The 18,481-nt window shown below is 42.2% G+C and overlaps 1 protein-coding gene across 1 annotated transcript in view; it reads right to left on the bottom strand.

Moving 5' to 3' along the window:
* The window catches only part of RPH3A (rabphilin 3A), a 267,877-nt gene that overhangs the window by 75,049 nt on the left and 174,347 nt on the right, over positions 1-18,481 (bottom strand). Inside the window, exons 6-8 of the mRNA XM_088449094.1 lie at positions 15,274-15,433; positions 13,252-13,293; positions 6,912-7,082 (exon numbers count right to left, since the gene is read on the bottom strand). Coding sequence (XP_088305220.1) covers positions 6,912-7,082; positions 13,252-13,293; positions 15,274-15,433 — 373 coding nt within the window. The remainder of the gene's footprint in view (positions 1-6,911; positions 7,083-13,251; positions 13,294-15,273; positions 15,434-18,481) is intronic.

Here is an 18,481-nt window from a genome sequence, read left to right as displayed (position 1 = left end):
TTTATAGTGTAAATATTCTCCTCTCCAGTAACAACACATTCACCCCATATAGCAACACATTACTACTTTATAGCGTAAACATTCTCCTCTCTGGTAACAACACATTCACCCCATATAGCAACACATTACTCCTTTATAGCGTAAACATTCTCCTCTCCAGTAACAACACATTCACCCCATATAGCAACACATTACTCCTTTATAGCGTAAACATTCTCCTGGCCGGTAACAACACATTCACCCCATATAGCAACATATTATTCCTTTATAGCGTAAACATTCTCCTCTCCGGTAACAACACATTCACCCCATATAGCAACACATTACTCCTTTATAGCGTAAACATTCTCCTGGCCGGTAACAACACATTCACCCCATATAGCAACACATTACTTCTTTATAGTGTAAACATTCTCCTCTATGGTAACAACACATTCACCCCCATATAGCAACACATTACTCCTTTATAGCGTAAACATTCTCCTGTCTAGTAACAACACATTCACCCCATATAGCAACACATTACTCCTTTATAGCGTAAACATTCTCCTCTCCAGTAACAACACATTCACCCCATATAGCAACACATTACTCCTTTATAGCGTAAACATTCTCCTCTCCAGTAACAACACATTCACCCCATATAGCAACATATTACTCCTTTATAGCGTAAACATTGTCCTCTCCAGTAACAACACATTCACCCCATATAGCAACACATTACTCCTTTATAGCGTAAACATTCTCTTCTCCGGTAACAACACATTCACCCCATATAGCAACATATTACTCCTTTATAGCATAAACATTCTCCTCTCCCATAACAACAAATTCACCACCCCTATAGCAACACATTCACCCCTTCATAGCAAAACATTCTCTTCTCCCATAACAACACATTCACCCACCATATAGCAACATATTATTCCTTTATAGCGTAAACATTCTCCTCTCCCGTAACAACATTCAGCCCATATAGCAACATATTACTCCTTTACAGCATAAACATTCTCCTCTCCCATAACAACAAATTCACCACCCCTATAGCAACACATTCACCCCTTCATATTCTCTTCTCCCATAACAACACATTCACCCACCACATAGCAACATATTATTCCTTTATAGCGTAAACATTCTCCTCTCCCGTAACAACATTCATCCCCTATAGCAACACCTTACTCCATTAGAGTGAAAACATTCTCCTCTCCCATAACAACACATCCATTCCTTCATAGCAAAACATTGTCCTCTAACATAGCAACATTCACACTATTTCTACATACCGAAACATTCTTCTCTCCTGCAACCCCAGTCACTCCTCCTTGCAGAAACACATTACTCTTACATAGCAAAACATTCGCCTCTCCCATGTAACCCCAGTATAGCAACACATTACCTCTTCATAGCAAAACATTCTCTCTCTGCAGTAACAACACATTCACCCCTTATAGCAACACATTACTCTTTCATAGAGAAACATTCTCCTCTCCCGTTACACCACATTCACTCCCTTATAGCAACACATTGCTCCTTTATATAGAAAACATTCTCCTCTCCCGTAACAACACATCCACCCCTTCATAACTAACATTCTCCTCTCCCAAAACACCACATTCACCCACCTACTATATAGCAACACATTGCTCCTTTATAGCGAGAACCAGCGCCGTATATGGACGGCTGTGCACCCTGTGCAGCACTGCCGCCCCTCTCGCTCCCTCTCTGCCCCCCTCCTCCCCCTGAGCGCTCACCTTTCCTTCCAGGGGGTGAAGGGCGAGCGGGATCCTGCGCCGACGTTTTTGTCTGCTGCGCACCACTGTCGGAGGTCTCTTCATGCAGACCTCCGGCGCCAGGCTGTGTGTGGCCGGAGCTGCTGAAGGATTCCGCCCTGTGTGGAGGCACCAGCTGCACCACCCTCCCTACGGCCCTGGCGAGAACATACTCTGGTTCCACAACAACATATTCATCCCTACCTGCAGCAACACATTACTCCAACATAGCAAAACATTCTCCTATCCCATAACAATACATTCATCCCCCTATAGCCAAACATTACGCCATCATAGCAAAACATTATCCTCTCCCGTAACAACATATTCACCCCCATATAGGAACACATTGCTCCTTTACAGCACCCACACTCCCTATAGCAACACATTACCCTTTCATAGCGTAGCATTCAGCCCATCTAAAGCAACACATTTCTTCTTCATAGCGAAACATTCTCTCTCCTGTAACAACACATTCCCCTATAGCAACACATTGATCCTTTATAGTGAGAACATTCTCTGGTCCCATGAGAACACATTCATCCCTACCTGTAGCAACACATTACTCCTACAATACCACACATTCTCCTCTTCTGTAACAACACATTCACCCCCCTATAGCAACTCATTACTCCTTCATAGCAAAACATTCTCCTCTCCTGTAACACATTCACCCCCTATAGCAACACATTACTCCTTCATAGCAAAACATTCTCCTCTCCCGTAACAACACATTCACCCCCCTATAGTAACACATGACTCTTTCAAAGCAAAACATTCCCTTCTCCTGTAACAACATATTCACCCCATATAGCAACTCATTGCTCCTTTATAGTGAAAACATTTTCCTCTCCCGTAACAATATATTCACCCCTACCAAATAATAGCAACACATTACCCTTCATAGCAAAGCATTCTCCACTCCCATAACACATTCACCCCCCCTAATATCTACACATTACTGCTTTATAGCAAAATATTCTTTCCCGTAACAACACATTTACCCCTTTAGCAACACATTCACTCCTTCAAAGCAAAACATTTCCTTCTCCCATAACAATATTTTCACCCACCGCCCCCTATAGCAACACATTACCCTTCATAGCGAAGCATTCTCCTCTGTCGTAACACATTCACCCCACTATAACAACACATTACTCCTTCATAGCAAAACTTTCTGGTCTCCCGTAACAATACATTCACCCCACCATACACCAACATATTACTCCTTTATAGTGAAAACATTCTCCTTTCCCGTAACACCACATTCACTATAGCAACACATTACTCCTTCATAGCAAAACATTCTCCTCTCCCATAACACCACATTCACCCCATATAGTAACACATTACTCCTACATTCCATCAAAATGTCATGTTTAATTTTTTTGTCTAAGTTTAGCGCAGTTTACATGTACTGAAATCTTAAAAGTTATACATTTCATTAAAGAAAATTATAAATACATAAATTGAGTTAAAAACAGGTTACAGGATACATAAGCATATGTATCTGATGTAATTATTATGATTACAAAAAATTAATGACCCACTGCATTATATACATCTATTTCCTAAAGTAGGACTGACCCAAAGCCTTAATGATTGCAGCCAGACTCTCTATGGCATTATTTCAAGGTGCATGGCCAAATTTCCAACGTTTGGAATTAACAAGTAAAAAGGGGATGCACTTTCATGATGTATTTATGGACACTGCTGATATTGCACTCATCGAAAGTGGGGCACGCAGGGTGGGTTTTGAGTGCCTAGAGACGCCCCTGATGGAATAAATCCTTTTTTTCTAAGATGGAGAGAGCTCTGTCTTCATCTCTACACTGTGATTGGCTAAAAACTGCCTGCCCCATCCCATCCTCCATTATGCCTGCCCAACTCCCTAGCTGCTGTACTGATCCCTCACTGTCACAGACTCTCCCTGTTCCTAGCGGCCGCTACTCCTCTTCTAGGTCTGCCATGTCTCCTTCACAGAGGAGGGCGCAAGCGAATTGAGGAGACAGGACAGACCGTACTATGTACGTGTGTATGTGTGTGCGCGCGTGCATATGTCCCGGTGCCTAGTCCAAAAGCAGGCTATGCCTGTACCATACATATGCAAACAGAAGGTACAGCACTCAGACTTTTCTTCAAAATATATTGTATTATTCCTACAGTATAAATATGTATGAAGCAACTAGCCATTGCCAATGTTAACGCTTCGGTATACAGACATAACGTCCTTAGGTCAATAAAGTAAAATCATGCAGATATCGTTGTTTGTCCGCTGAATTTGTCTTTATTGTCTTGAGGATGGATATATATATATATATATAATGACTAATCTTCTGCAAGAAGAAGCAGGCAGCACTCCACCGGACTTGTTTTGTACAACTTTAGTGCATATTTGTTTTAGCCGACATTTCAAAGCCGGAGAAGCTTTGTCATCAGGATTCTTTTATTTACACCCTGACGACAAAGCCTCTCAGGCTTTGAACCATCGGCTGAAATAAATATGCACTAAAGTTGAACAAATCAAGTCCAGTGGAGTGCAGCCTGCTTCTTCTTGGAGAAGACTAGTCCAGTATATGCTTATACAAAGAATGCACCCGGCATTATACTAGTTACCTAGAGTGCTCATCCACATGCCTATATATATATATATATATATATATATATATATACACACACAGTCAGGTGCATAAATATTGGGACATTGACAGAATTTTCATATTTTGGCCTCTATTCACCACCACAATGGCTTTGAAATGAAACAAACAAGATGTGCTTTAACTGCAGACTTTCAGATTTAATTTGAGGGTAATTACATCCAAATCAGGTGAACGGTGTAGGAATTACAACTGTTTCTATACGTGCCTCCCACTTTTTAAGGAGCCAAAAGTAATGGGACTATCAACTCAAAAGCTATTTCATGGACAGGTGTGGGCTATTCCCTCATTATTTCATTATCAATTAAGCAGGTAAAAGGTCTGGAGTTGATTCCAAAGAGCTGTCACTATCAGTGAAGCAAGCCATCATTAGGCTGAAAAATCAAAACAAACCCATCAGAGAGATAGCAAAAACATTAGGTGTGGCCAAATCAAGTGTTTGGAACATTCTTAAAAAGAAAGAACGCACCGGAGAGCTCAGCAACACCAAAAGACCCGGAAGACCACGGAAAACAACTGTGGTGGATGACAGAAGAATTATTTCCCTGGTGAAGAAAAACCACTTCACAACAGTGGCCAAATCAAGAACACTCTCCAGGAGGTAGGTGTATATGTGTCAAAGTCAACAATCAAGAGAAGACTTCACAAGAGTGAATATAGAGGGTTCACCACAAGATGTAAACCATTGGTGAGCCACAAAAACAGGAACACCAGATTAGAGTTTGCCAAACAACATCTAAAAAAGCCATTACAGTTCTGGAACAACATCCTATGGTCAGATGAGACAAAGATCAACTTATACCAGAGTGATGGGAAGAGAAGTGTATGGAGAAGGAAAGGAACTGCTCATGATCCAAAACATACCTCCTCATCAGTGAAGCATGGTGGTGGTAGTGTCATGGCGTGGGCATTTATGGCTGCCAGTGGAACTGGTTCCCTTGTATTTATTGATGATGTGACTGCTGACAAAAGCAGCAGAATGAATTCTGAAGTGATTCGGGCAATATTATATGCTCATATTCAGTCAAATGCTTCAGAACTCATTGGACGGCGCTTCACAGTGCAGATGGACAATGACCCGAAGCATACTGCAAAAGCAACCAAAGAGTTTTTTAAGGCTAAAAAGTGGAATGTTATGCAATGGCCAAGTCAATCCCCTGACCTGAATCCGATGGAGCATGCATTTCACTTTATGAAGACAAAACTGAAGGGAAAATGCCCCAAGAACAAGCATGAACTGAAGACATTTGCAGTAGAGGCCTGACAGAGCATCACCAGGGATGAAACCCAGCGTCTGGTGATGTCTATGAATTCCAGACTTCAGGCTGTAATTGCCTGCAAAGGCTTTGCAACAAAGTATTAAAAAGTGAAAGTTAGATTTAGGATTGTTTAGTTTGTCCCATTACATTTGGCCCCTTAAAAAGTGTGAGGCACATATAGAAACCATTGTAATTCCTACACCGTTCACCTGATTTGGATGTAATTACCCTCAAATTAGTTCTGAAAGTCTGCAGTTAAAGCACATCTTGTTTGTTTAATTTCAAAGCCATTGTGGTGGTGGACAAGCTAATAAGAAAACATGTTTTGCCATTTCCGGTCCTGACTAAGTTTTACAATGTGGCACTGCTCACCTTTCATATGATGCAGGCAGCAGTAACCGGTAGTGCAGGGACAAGGCAGCCTGATGTCACCACTGTGTACAGAGGTACAATTGGACATTTCAAGCAGTGTTGGACTGGGGCATGAAGGGCCCACAGGGAGAATGCAGTGATAGGGGCCCATGCTTAAGGGGTGTGACCAGCCTCCAGTGGGGTCTAACCATTAGATGGTCTGGGCCCCTTTATAAATATATATAGTAAATACTGATAGTGCATGCATGATCATGTACCAGACTGATAACTGCAATACATTGTTGTGAATACACCATAATCCTGGAGGTGTAGTATAATGTAACATATGCAAAGTCTGGAACCAGACCCCTAGAAGAGGGGGTGGTCCCCTGGGATTTCCCCTGTTCCCCTGTGGGCCAGTTCGACTCCGTTTTCAAGAGAAGTGTCAGTGAGTGGCTGTACAGCCCATCAATAGCATAACTACCACCATTGCAGGGAGTGCAGTGGATATAGGTCATGAAGGTGAGGGAGGGGCCATAGTCAGCCAATACCCTGTAATGGTGATAGTGTTTCCATTGTCTGCACCCACCCACTAGTACAAAGCAAATGCAGTGAAGCACATGCTGACAGGTTGCAGTGTAGTAGCTAAGGGAGGTCACACTACTTGCCAAGTACAGTTCTACTCTTGCAGCCCAACAATCTAGTTATTGTACATATAGTCATTATTCATCCATAAACCATTACGATGAGGCCTAAAAGTAGTAATACAGCTAATGAACTTATACAAAACCATAGTCTATGAAGCTAAAGGGACCCCTCCCCCTTCTAATTAGTATATAAGTAGGGACAAAGCAAGTAAAAGAATGGCAAACCTCCAGGACTTCTGTTGGCCTCATTGTCTGCAGTGCTATAACTGTAGTCTCTTCCTTCTTGGTCAGCTCCTGTATAATCCCCCCCAGTCGGTGCCATTCGGGACTCAGGTTGCTTACGATTAGGAGGTGGGCAATTCCCTCTTGCAGATGAAGCAGCAGTTGATTCAGTTCCTGCAGGCAGAAAACTTTTGAGTCACTAATGCACAGAATGTCCTAATCACATCTTGCACAGATAAATATAAAGCAATAAATATGAGCCGGTAGCAATTCCTTAGTTACATTTACTGCAAAATGTTTCACTGCAGAAACGGAACAGATGTCTTGTCCCCAGGAGAAAAAGTGTGAAGCATGATATCATCACAGCTTGCCAGCTTTTACACAGGAGACTGATATGATAGACTTCACTTATTTTGCAATTACCAAGCCATAGCCTGTACCAACCAATGGCCCATACGCTAAAGGTCATTTGAGCTCCCTCAGTAACAACAGTAATCCATATTGGCAACACAGGGCACAGAGTGTTGCGGTTTTCTTGACATATGAATGACATCCTTTTGTTCCCATGCTGCCTGTGCTGTGAAGGTGTCCTACTCTAAGTTTAATAAGATCTAATTGCTCAGGGAAATAGCCTTACAGCACAGAGAAGATTAGCATTCTAGAAATTGAATTGAACACTTAGGGGCCGATTCAAACCCGGATGCTAAGCCGCGTTCGCTCGCTATGGGCGATTGTCGCCTGTTTGCGCATGCAGCAAAATACGCATGCGCGGACCAGTCTTTGTGATGGGGAAGTGCTCGCTCAAAGCCCGCAGGCGGGCTGCTCCTTTGAGTGACAGATAGTGTCGTTTGTGGGTGGTAACAGGGGCAGGTTCGGGAAAACGGGGGAGTGGATGTGCGAATGCAGGCGTATCTGAGAATCAATACGGCGTTCTTTGGGCATGTATAATTAGCATGTCGGCATCATTGTACACGTCATCTGGTTGTATTTCAGCCTGGAGTGATCGCAGTGCTTGCGGCGGGGTAGGGTCTACCTTAAGGGCTGCGAGCAGCTCCGATGGCTCTCGATGTTACTGAATAATCATACACTTCCTGGAGATGATGTGTGCTAAGAAAGAATAGTGGATGTCATTACACCGGTGAGCGTTCACTCTGCCGTCGCTCTCTAAGACATAGATGGCGTCCTTTATCCTGGCTCTGCAAAGTTACCTATTATCCTTTACTCTTTTTTTTTTAATGGTTTTAGAAATTGAATCATGGTAATTTGGAGAGGACAATGACAGCCCATTAAAAATACACAGCTCATACAGTATAGATATTTTTGTCACTTTGAACTAAATGTTCTGCTTGGGGATGTTTCAAACAAATGTAATTAATTACACAAATATTTTAAGTTCCCACTTTGGTAACAAACTTGCCATGTGTTAATTAGTAATACTAAAATAGATTATTATAATTATTATTAGTAAACTAACCAATTGCCCCTATAATAAATAGAAAGTGTTGACCACAGTAATATCAAAGTATGTATAATAAAACTATAATTCAGCGATAACTGAAAGAAACATTAATGGGTTACTCACAACTAAATGAACCAAAAGTCACTAATAAGTTAATAACCAAAAGGAAATGAAGTAATCGGCTGCAACAGTATGGGAATTATAATGGAATAAATAAAAATACAGCTCAGAAGAATACACTGTTTGTGAAATATTTAGAAATTAACAAAAATCGGTCCGTCCATAATAAAATTATGCAATAATAATAATTATAATAATACTGTTTTGCCTATAATCATTTTACCTTGATTATTCAATACGTCAAAAGAAATTAAATTGTAACAATAAATAGTATTCACAGAAAAGCATTTGATCGATGTTGTGATTTCTACATACAAATATGTTTGCCATACTTAACCATTCTGCATTTATATATTAATAGAGGTAAAACTACATTTGTTTGCTGTTATTTCATTTGATATTTCAAAAAGTAATATAAGAACCAGAACAAAGAAATGTATGGAAGCCAGACAGGATAGGATTAGGTAAACAGCATTAAGCTCTTTTTCTAGCAACTTCAGCTAGAAATATATAAGTTCATACAAATAGTAGGACACATCAAAGACATTAATTGTGATATGAAAACATTACAGATAAGGTTACACAAGTAGCCGTTATCTATCATCTGCATTAAGGTTTATCTACAAGTAGCCTATAGCACTGGAAGATTGTGTAAATAATCCTCAAGATAGCATTTTATATTACCTTTTGGCTATACAAACAACATATAAATGAACCGAATCAATTAGAGCTGTTATTCCTAATTTGAAAAATCAGATGGAAGACATGTATTTCTCTGAAATGTTTTGTATAGATAGGAATATTCCGTTAGAGTATAATGCTTTTATAGAAAATAAATCAAAGTTCCGCTATGTGTACAAAAAAACTGCTTTATATATGTAAAATTTATATTTATAGTCAGCAATGGCTTTGATCCTACTAAATTACACATGATACTATTATTATGAGAAATCATGCATCAATGGGGTCATAGCCAGCATTGTGTATCATGGTCATTTGATTAGACAAGTAAAGTAGCAGCGTCATAGTACAATTTGTAAATGTTATAAGTACATATTTTATTCAGCTTTCTTTTTAGATGGAGATAATGCATTCTTGCCAACTCTCCCTGATTGCAGGGAGACTCTTTGAAATAGTAGCAATCTCCCTGACTCCCTGACAGTGGCGTCACTAGGGGGGTGCGGGGGGTGCGGCCCGCATCGGGTGTCACCCTTCAAGAGGGTGACACCAAAAAGAGCAACACACACACGTGCGGGCCGCACCCCATCCACAGACCCGTCCGCTGCCCGTACACCCGCACACCCCCTGCCGACCCCAAATGGACTGGCCCTGCAGCCGCCGCTGCGGGCCAGTTAAGTCTCTCACTGCGGCGCGGCCGGCGTTCAGAGCCACACACAGGCACAGAGCATCTCTCTTTGCCTGTGTGTGGCTCTGGCCGCTGGCCGCGGTGACGTCATCAGGCACGCGGCACGCCGGCTGAAGGGGAAGTATACCTTTCCATTCTGGGAAGGAGAAGAAGGAGGTGTGTGCCCGCCGCCCGGACAAGCCAGCCTGGACTTCGTAAAGGAAGGTAAGTAGTACTGCACAGGGGTGGGGGCACAGCATAAGCAGCATTACTGGGACCACTGCATATTGGCACTACTGGGGATAGTGTATAGGGGGCACAGTATAAGGGTACTACTGGGGGCACAGCATAAGGGGCATTACTGTCTGGGGACACTGCATAAGGGGAGCTCCTGGGGGTATTGTATAAGGGGTGCTACTGGGGGTACTATATAAGGGGCATTGCATAAGGGGCGCTACTGGGGTACTGTATAAGGGGCACTGCATAAGGGGCGCTACTGGGGCCACTGTGTAAGGGCACTACTGGGGGCACAGTATATGGGGGTCTAATACAGGAGGCATTGCATGATGGGCTATAATACAGGGGACATTGCATATTGGGCACAGCTGCAGGGTACATTGCATAAAGCGGCACTACTTAAGGGGGAACTGCTTAATGGGCAGAGCTACCAGGGGCATTGCATAAGGGGCACTACTACTGGGGGCATTGTTTAAGGGGCACTACTACTATGGGCATTGTGTATAAGGGTCACTAATGTGGGCATTATGTAAAAAGGGCACTACTGTGGGCATTGTGTAAAAGGGGCACTACTGTGTGTCGTAACATAAATAAGGGACACTAATTTATGGTGCAATGTGAATAAGGGGCACTATTTGCGGTGTAATGTGAATAAGATTGTGCTACTGTGCGTTGTAATTTGAATTGGGGATAGTATTGTATGAACATGCCATTTTCTTTCGAGATCACGCCCCTTTTTTGCACCATGTGCCTTAGGCGCATGCTGTCCTTTTATTGATAAATTGCTGAGGATGGGGTGGTCGTTCCACCACGTCTCTAGGACCACTTTAAGTACTGCTACCCAGAATACCGGGCGTGGCATCATTACGCCCACCGGGTGCGCCCGGCATCCTGGGAGGAGCACAATGTGAATGCTGGACAGGTAAGGGGGAAAAGTTTGCGGCGCTGCGCATCTTGATCTAAATTTTTTTTTTTGGGGTGGAGGGGGGGGGGGTGTCACCATGCATTACAGCACCAGGTGACACCAACCCTAGTGACGCCTCTGCTCCCTGAAGAGTCTAGTAATCTCCCTGATTACACCTTACCCCCGTTACGAGGCTGTTATATATTACAAAAAAAAAAGAAGATATATACATTCAAATGGGATCATTTCTATCATTTCCCTGCATTGGTAAAAGGCACAATGGGCCTGATTCACTACGGAACACAACTGCAAATGCAATAGCAATTACACACGCAGTTCAACTGCGATAGAATGCTAATCCAATGCAGCTGCTGCACTATATAAGGACGCCCACTTTACCTTACACACATCCATAATGTTTAGCAAGACTATGGAAACATCGGTACAATCGAGTACCATCACAGCCTCACGCACACGGCGATCGCAGACCCGATCGCAGTGGCCGGTTCGCGCACCGCGATGCATGCGCAGTACGCAATAATTGTAATCGCAGTTGCGCTCCTTGCTGAATCAGGCACAATGATCCCTATGGCTACATGCATTTCCTGAAATGTATCAGTGTGTTTTCATCGACTTGTAGATCTTACTAACCTCTTTGGGGCTAGTTTACATTTAAACAGGGCCGGACTGCCCATATGGCACTTCTGGCAAATGCCAGAAGGGAGATGGGCCGGTCCAGCTGCAAACCCCGGCCGAGCAGCTCCGCCTTCCGGCACTCCTTTCGGCCAGGACACTGAAAGACGGGAGTGTGCAGTGACTTGCCCCAGTGAGGTGTGGCCACTCCCCCTTTGAGCGAGGACACTCCCCTTTTGCGGACAGCTGCATTAGGAGGACTGCCAGGGCTGCTGAGCAGCCCCAGTCCGTCCATTCATTTAAATGTAAATCAAGTTTATGGCACACCTCTCAGATGTAGCAGCACACAACCTCTTTAACGCACGCTCATAGGTGGTGCTTTTCACAATCTCCCTGAAGTGCTTTATCAAAAGTAGGCAATTATGAGATAATGCCAAGTGGAGATTATGATGCCCGGCTGTTATCAATGGTGAGACCAAACCTACAACCTATTCCATACAGGCATAATCACTCCATATTAACTTGCTGCACACAGAACTAACAGTATGACACTGACTTTATTACCTCTAATTTCACTAAATAAAATGCTCCAGTTCTTTGTAGTAAAATACAGAGTGCTTTAGCCTCGATTTTGGGTTCAATTGATCACATGTCATTATTACAGGGATCATTTTTGAGAGTGTGTGAAAAAAAATGTCACTGCTTTAAGCGCATCTGAAAATGAGCTTCTCCACCAAAGACCTGAAGTCCGGCAGGTCTGGGTTGGATAGAAAAATAAACCCTTGAAATCGGCATTACCACTAGGATGGATTATTATTATTATTATTATTATTATTAATATTATTCCTACAGCTCCTCTATTACTCTGATAGCTACAATGTGATTGGCAGAACCTTGGGAAAATTGACTGCATGCAGCAACTCAAGGGAATCTGACTAGGGGTAGAGTACAAGTGGTAACGCAGCTCTAAAAATCGCCTTGTATCTTTTTAATTCACATTTCACTTTATTATAAGAAGTTATCATTCAGTATGTTCATTTAATACATTACAGTGCAATTGAGTTAAAAGACAGAAAATAAAATTCTAACGGACAATACATAATATCTGCCTCACAATCACTGAATCAGTTTCCTCCCTTTATCTAGGACAAGACACACAAGCTGTAAACAGATGTCCAACCCAAGCACTTTAACAAATCAAAACTACAGTTCCTACTTATCCTTGCTAAGTGCTGATTACTAAGCTTGAATAGAGTCTCTGATTGGCATTGAAAATTCATAAACTAATTTATTCAATTGTCTCACTATGCACAAATGTTGCACATGAAAATCACATTATTGGGGGATTTACGACATTTGAGAAGCTTAATCCTTATAATATTTTGTGTAAAAATACACTAGTGTATCAATACGATGGAAGACCCCTTTATATAGATATGCATGTTGAATTGTTTCCATTTGAAGTGCAGGCTAATCACTTGCTAGTCCACCGGCAAATTGTATCTAAGCCTGGTTACCATAGCAATAATCATAATCGAGAGTTAGAGACAATTCTTCCTGAATTATTTATCTGCCATGTAACAGCTGAAACACAATAAATGCACATATTTCTATAAAGTAATGTATTCCATATTTAGTCTCTCACCGTATGAATCTTGATCAGGCGGAACCGTAACCTCTGCTTGACCTTGAACACAAAAATAAAACAAAATATATTGAAAAAAACTAGTATAAGTAGAACCTATTAAGTAGGTAATATGCTGAAGTTCCAGTACTTATCTTAGCATAACACTACTAAACTTCCATTTTGCATCTGACATGATAGAGATCAGTTTCCATGTAATTTTGTGCATAGAATCCAAATATACCATCAGAAATGTGTTACCGCGTAAAGTTTCTTGAGATATTTAGCAAAATGTAAATTAAAAAATGAAAGTATTTAATCACAGTAAGTGGGCAGCACAGACGGTGTAATGGTTAGCCTTACTGCCTCACAGCACTGAGGCCATGGGTTCGGTTCTCACTATGGCCCCAACTGTGTGGAGTTTGTAAATAATCCCTTTGATTGTGTGGATTTCCTCCGGGTACTCCGGTTTCCTCCCACACTCCAAAAATATACAGGTAGGTTAATTGGCTCCCCATAAAATTGACCATAGTGTGTATGTTTGTGAGCATGTGGTAGGGAATATAGATTGTACAGCGCTGCGGAATATGTGTGCCCTATATAACTGGTAATAAATAAATAATAATAACAGTAAGTGCTCTGCAAGACTCCCTTCTGCCTGTGATATGGGGTACACCTCCTGCCCAGATGCCCACCTCATCTTCCTCATTCTCCTCCATTTCCTGGTCCTGGGACAGAACCCTCCTCTTAGCGCTGGAAGTTATATAGTTTGCTGGCTCCTGACGCAGCTCCCGGCCAGTGTACAGAGGGGGAAGTAAGCAGAAAGCTCCCTGGACTGTATCCACATTAGAACATCAGAAAAATTCAAATTCAATTGAATGTGTGTGTACTGATGTCAACGGTGTAATGACTGAGTTTGGTGTACAGCACAATACTAGTGAGTGGTGACTGTTTATGGATTCCTCGAAGAGTAGCCTGAAAGCTTCATAATGGGAACAAACTCCCTTCAGTGCCTCTGACCTATGCAGTGGACATGAAAGAAACTTAGAAAAGTATGGCTGTGTTGTTGGAGGGAATCATATATAAGGAACATGGATAAAATCATTGTTGTGACTAAAAGGTAGTTGCACTGCTGTTAGATTTGCAAGTTGGAGTCACAAAGTACTGCTGTTTTCTGTGTTTATGGTACAGCAGAGACACTAAAAATCACTATCACAAAGAAGTGGCCTGAAGTTTTATTACGATTTTATAAATTAATATGATTAGAATATTTAAATTCTATAGAGATTACGTCAAATTTTTACTTAGCTTTTTTTCAGATCTAGTTATTACCACTTTTGTTATTTGTGTATATCTAATAAATGTGTTGTGATAGAAAAAAAATCAGATTTTTCCACTGAATTCAGAATCCCTAAATTAGGCAAAAACACATATTCACATGCCTGATGCAGAGATTTTTTTAAAAGTTGTTGAGTAGTGTAAACATTGCTATAGTTTCTCTTGTTAAATAAAACTACAGTAATTTGATGTATGAGAAATGTTCTGTTCAAATATTACAAAGCAAGTATGCTCCCTCGCTAAGCTGTCCATTGTGGCCTTAGTTTGAGTATCCTACAACAGGCACAACTAAGGATAAACTTTCCCATAGGTTATTCTATATACGGAATACCATGTGTACCTGTAACGCTTTACTAAACGGTGTATGGAGTGAACACAAACATAAAAATATGGTACTGTATACCTTATTCCTGTTTGTATGGTGCACAGTATGATTCCTATACAAGTAGAGCAATAATATAAGAAGCAACCTAATAGGAATAAGCAGTAATAATAATATGCAAAATAATCTTACAACTAGAGAAGACCTTTTGTACAAGGAGTTACTTTCATTTGTTTTATCAGCAAAATATAATTTTTTGCTTTAAAACCATCATTTAATTAATATAGCCAATAATTTATATACACATTTAATAGACCTTTACTCTTCTGGATTGTTTTTGCTGTACTAGTATGTTGTTTGAAAAGATCACACTGCTCTATCACCTCGGCCCTGGCTACGGGGGTAGCGTTTTTGCTCTGAAGCAACTGATGCAGTTGAGTCACTTGGAGGCTTCTGGGGTTTTGACTTGCTGACTGGCATTGGTTGTGGAAGTTCATGTTTCGGGAAGCCCTTGAAGAACCAAGCTCCAGATCTTTTCCACACCTAGAGATAAGGAAAAAGTTATAACTAGGTGGAAAGTGATTATGCATATATTCATAATTAGCTCCTGATAACAATCACAAAAATATTTGCAATCTCTTCTTTGTGTGTATATGACAAAAAGATCAAAAAGATGGTGCATAGTATTTTGAATACTGTGAAAGTTTATACAACGAATATATAGATATTAGGCCTGATTCAGAGGTAGACGTTAATGCAGCCATGACTGTGTGGATTTCAGCAGCGTAGCCGATGGAATTTGTACAGAGATGTCCACTGGCATTGTCGCTAATCTAACGCTTCGCATAAAAAGTCGCACCATTGGTCTCATCTTTGCATATTGCACCAGCCCTATGGATGCTGAAGAATGTCCGTCTGAACATGGCCGCCGAAATCAGTGCGGTTAAAGTCGCAGTGGCTGACCACGTCATGCTTGCGTCGGACTAGCCAACCCCGTTAACTCCCAGGAACTGCCACAGAAATTACCTTTCTCTGCCACTAGATCTGTTCTGCGACCCCTGGCGATAACTATCAGGACGCATGCGCAGTGTGCGACTTGGATACACGAGTAGACTGAAAACATCGGCCACAACAGCATCCACCTCTGTTTCAGGACCATTGTGTATTGGATAAAGCTCATTAACATCATACATTTGTATTATAACTTCTTTAGTTCACAACACATGTGGTACACACACATGTGGAATAATATGCATTAACTGGACAAGATATTATATTTAGATAGTATGTGAGTAATAAAACCTTTTATACCATAACAATTGAGATTTTCAGTTTGTCCGTATACAAGGACAAATATGTAAAGACTTTTTCACATACTTAATGCCCAATTAAAACTATTTAGAATCAACACATGTATGTGCATGTGACATATTGACTCAGAGTTTCATCCATATAATGATCTAGGAATAATAATACGGTCACACTGCAAGGGTTTTCTTTTCTTTTTCACTAATTTCAATTATTTTCACATTTTCACATTATTATTTTTTCTATTTTTAACCCCTATTTCGCTGGTTTTGTCCCATGTTGGGGCATTTTAATGTATACCCACCCAATAAAGATTGATTTTTTATTTTTTATTTACATTTCTGTGCGCCATACCACAGACAATCTTTCCTCTTCCCCTCCTTTGGGGTTTTTGAATATATACTTTTATTTGTCTCTTGGCAGCACCTCTCATCTATTGAAGGGTTTTCTATAATATCATTGTGTGCAGATATTTATGTTCCTTTGTACTTTCCCCCTCTTAGAATACATATGTTCATTGTATACATTTCTGAACATTTCCAAGAAAAGACACGGGCACCAAACACTGTGCATTAAACATTATCAAACATTAAAACTATTTGTATTATGTAGGGTTGAGCGGGTTCGGTTCCCTGAGAACCGAACCCACCCGAACTTCGGGGATCCGGGGCGATCCGAGCCCAAGCTCGGATCTCCCTGTCTGCCCCGGATCCCTCTCCCGAGGCAAAACCTCGAGATCTGCTGTCGGATCTCGAGGTTTTGCCTCGAGCGGCCATTTAAAAAAAAATGCCTTTGCCTTTAATGGGCAAAGTGCTGATTGGCTGACAGAGCCGTCTGTCACGGCTCTCAGCCAATCAGCATTATGGTGCTCATTTGCATGTAGCACGGACTCGTGAGATCCGTGCTACATGCATCTGTGTGATTGACAGTGACACAGAGCACAGATGGGTCAGTGAGACCCGTCTGTGCTGCTGTGTATTTCAATGACACAGATGCACGCACGGACCAGGAGATCCGTGCTACTTGCATCTGTGTCATTGACACAGAGCACTAACGGGTCCGTGAGACCCGTCTGTGCTGCTGTGGTAAATAAAAAAAAAAAAACCTGTGTAAAAAGAGAAAAAAATGGCGTGCCCCCCCCCAAAAAAAAGAGCAACCAGCCCCGGGCATTAGTGACCCAGTGCTGGGTGTGCTTAAATACAGGGGACAAACGACATAGGGGTCCCCTGTACTTAAACACAACCAGCACCGGGCTAGTCAGAACCAGAGCTGGTTGCCAAAATACGGGGGACAAACGACGTAGGGGTCCCCCGTATTCTGCGCAACCAGCTCTGGGCTCTGATCCGGTCCTGGTTCTGGAAATACAGGGGAAAAAAATGAGTAGGGTTCCCCTGTATGTTCCAGAACCAGCACTGGACTTTTTCTAGCGGGGGGCTGATGCCACAGCCAGGGGAGCCCTTTCACCGGGCCCCCCAGCCGCAGCATCAGCCCTGACCGCTAGTCAGCCCAGGCCGGGGATCCCTGGAGAGCTGGGGACCCCCCCAATAAAGGGGTCACCCTCTCCAGGGCACCCCAGGCCCAGGCTGATAGCCCGGGGCTATCCCCGCCACCCCTGGTGGCGGTGGGTGGCGGGTTGATTGTGTGGTGTGGTGTAAATAAAGAATATCAAACATTGTCTTTACAAGTAGAACTGCAAGTCCCAGCAAGCCTGCCCCGCATGCTGGTACTTGGAGAACCACAAGTACCAGCATGCAGGGCATTAAGGGCCCACTAGTACCTGTAGTTCACCTGTAAAAAAATGTTTAAAAAAAACACAGGACACACACACCGTGACAGTATAAGTTTATTAAACATACATACACACACACACACATGTACACATACTCACCTATGTAACCCTGTAGCATCGGTCCACTTGTCCGGTAAAGTATCCATAGGGGACCTGTGAAAAAAAACATACTCACCATCTCCTATGCGAGGTTCTGTCCTCTTCGTTCCAAAGTAGGCATCCCCGGACTTGGCAAAAAAAAAAACGAAAACGCGATCCACGAACTTAGTACCGTTCTATAGAACGGTACTTCCCGAATGAGAGCTTAGCGGCGGGGTATCACCATGGAAACCCCGCTGCTAAGCGTTCATTGGCTGAGAGAGGCCATCTCCCGTCTCTCAGCCAATGAACGGCTCCCTCCATTGTAGTCAATGCTGGGAGCCGCAAGGTTATTAAAGTTTACCCTGCGGTTCCCACCATTGACTACAATGGAGGGAGCCGTTCATTGGCTGAGA

The sequence above is a fragment of the Taudactylus pleione genome, unplaced genomic scaffold (genome assembly GCF_031769625.1).
Source record: "Taudactylus pleione unplaced genomic scaffold, aTauple2 ptg000479l, whole genome shotgun sequence".
Classification (NCBI taxonomy): Eukaryota; Metazoa; Chordata; class Amphibia; order Anura; family Myobatrachidae; genus Taudactylus; species Taudactylus pleione.
Note: the sequence above shows the minus strand (reverse complement) of the source record. Positions and strands in the feature narration are given on the sequence as shown.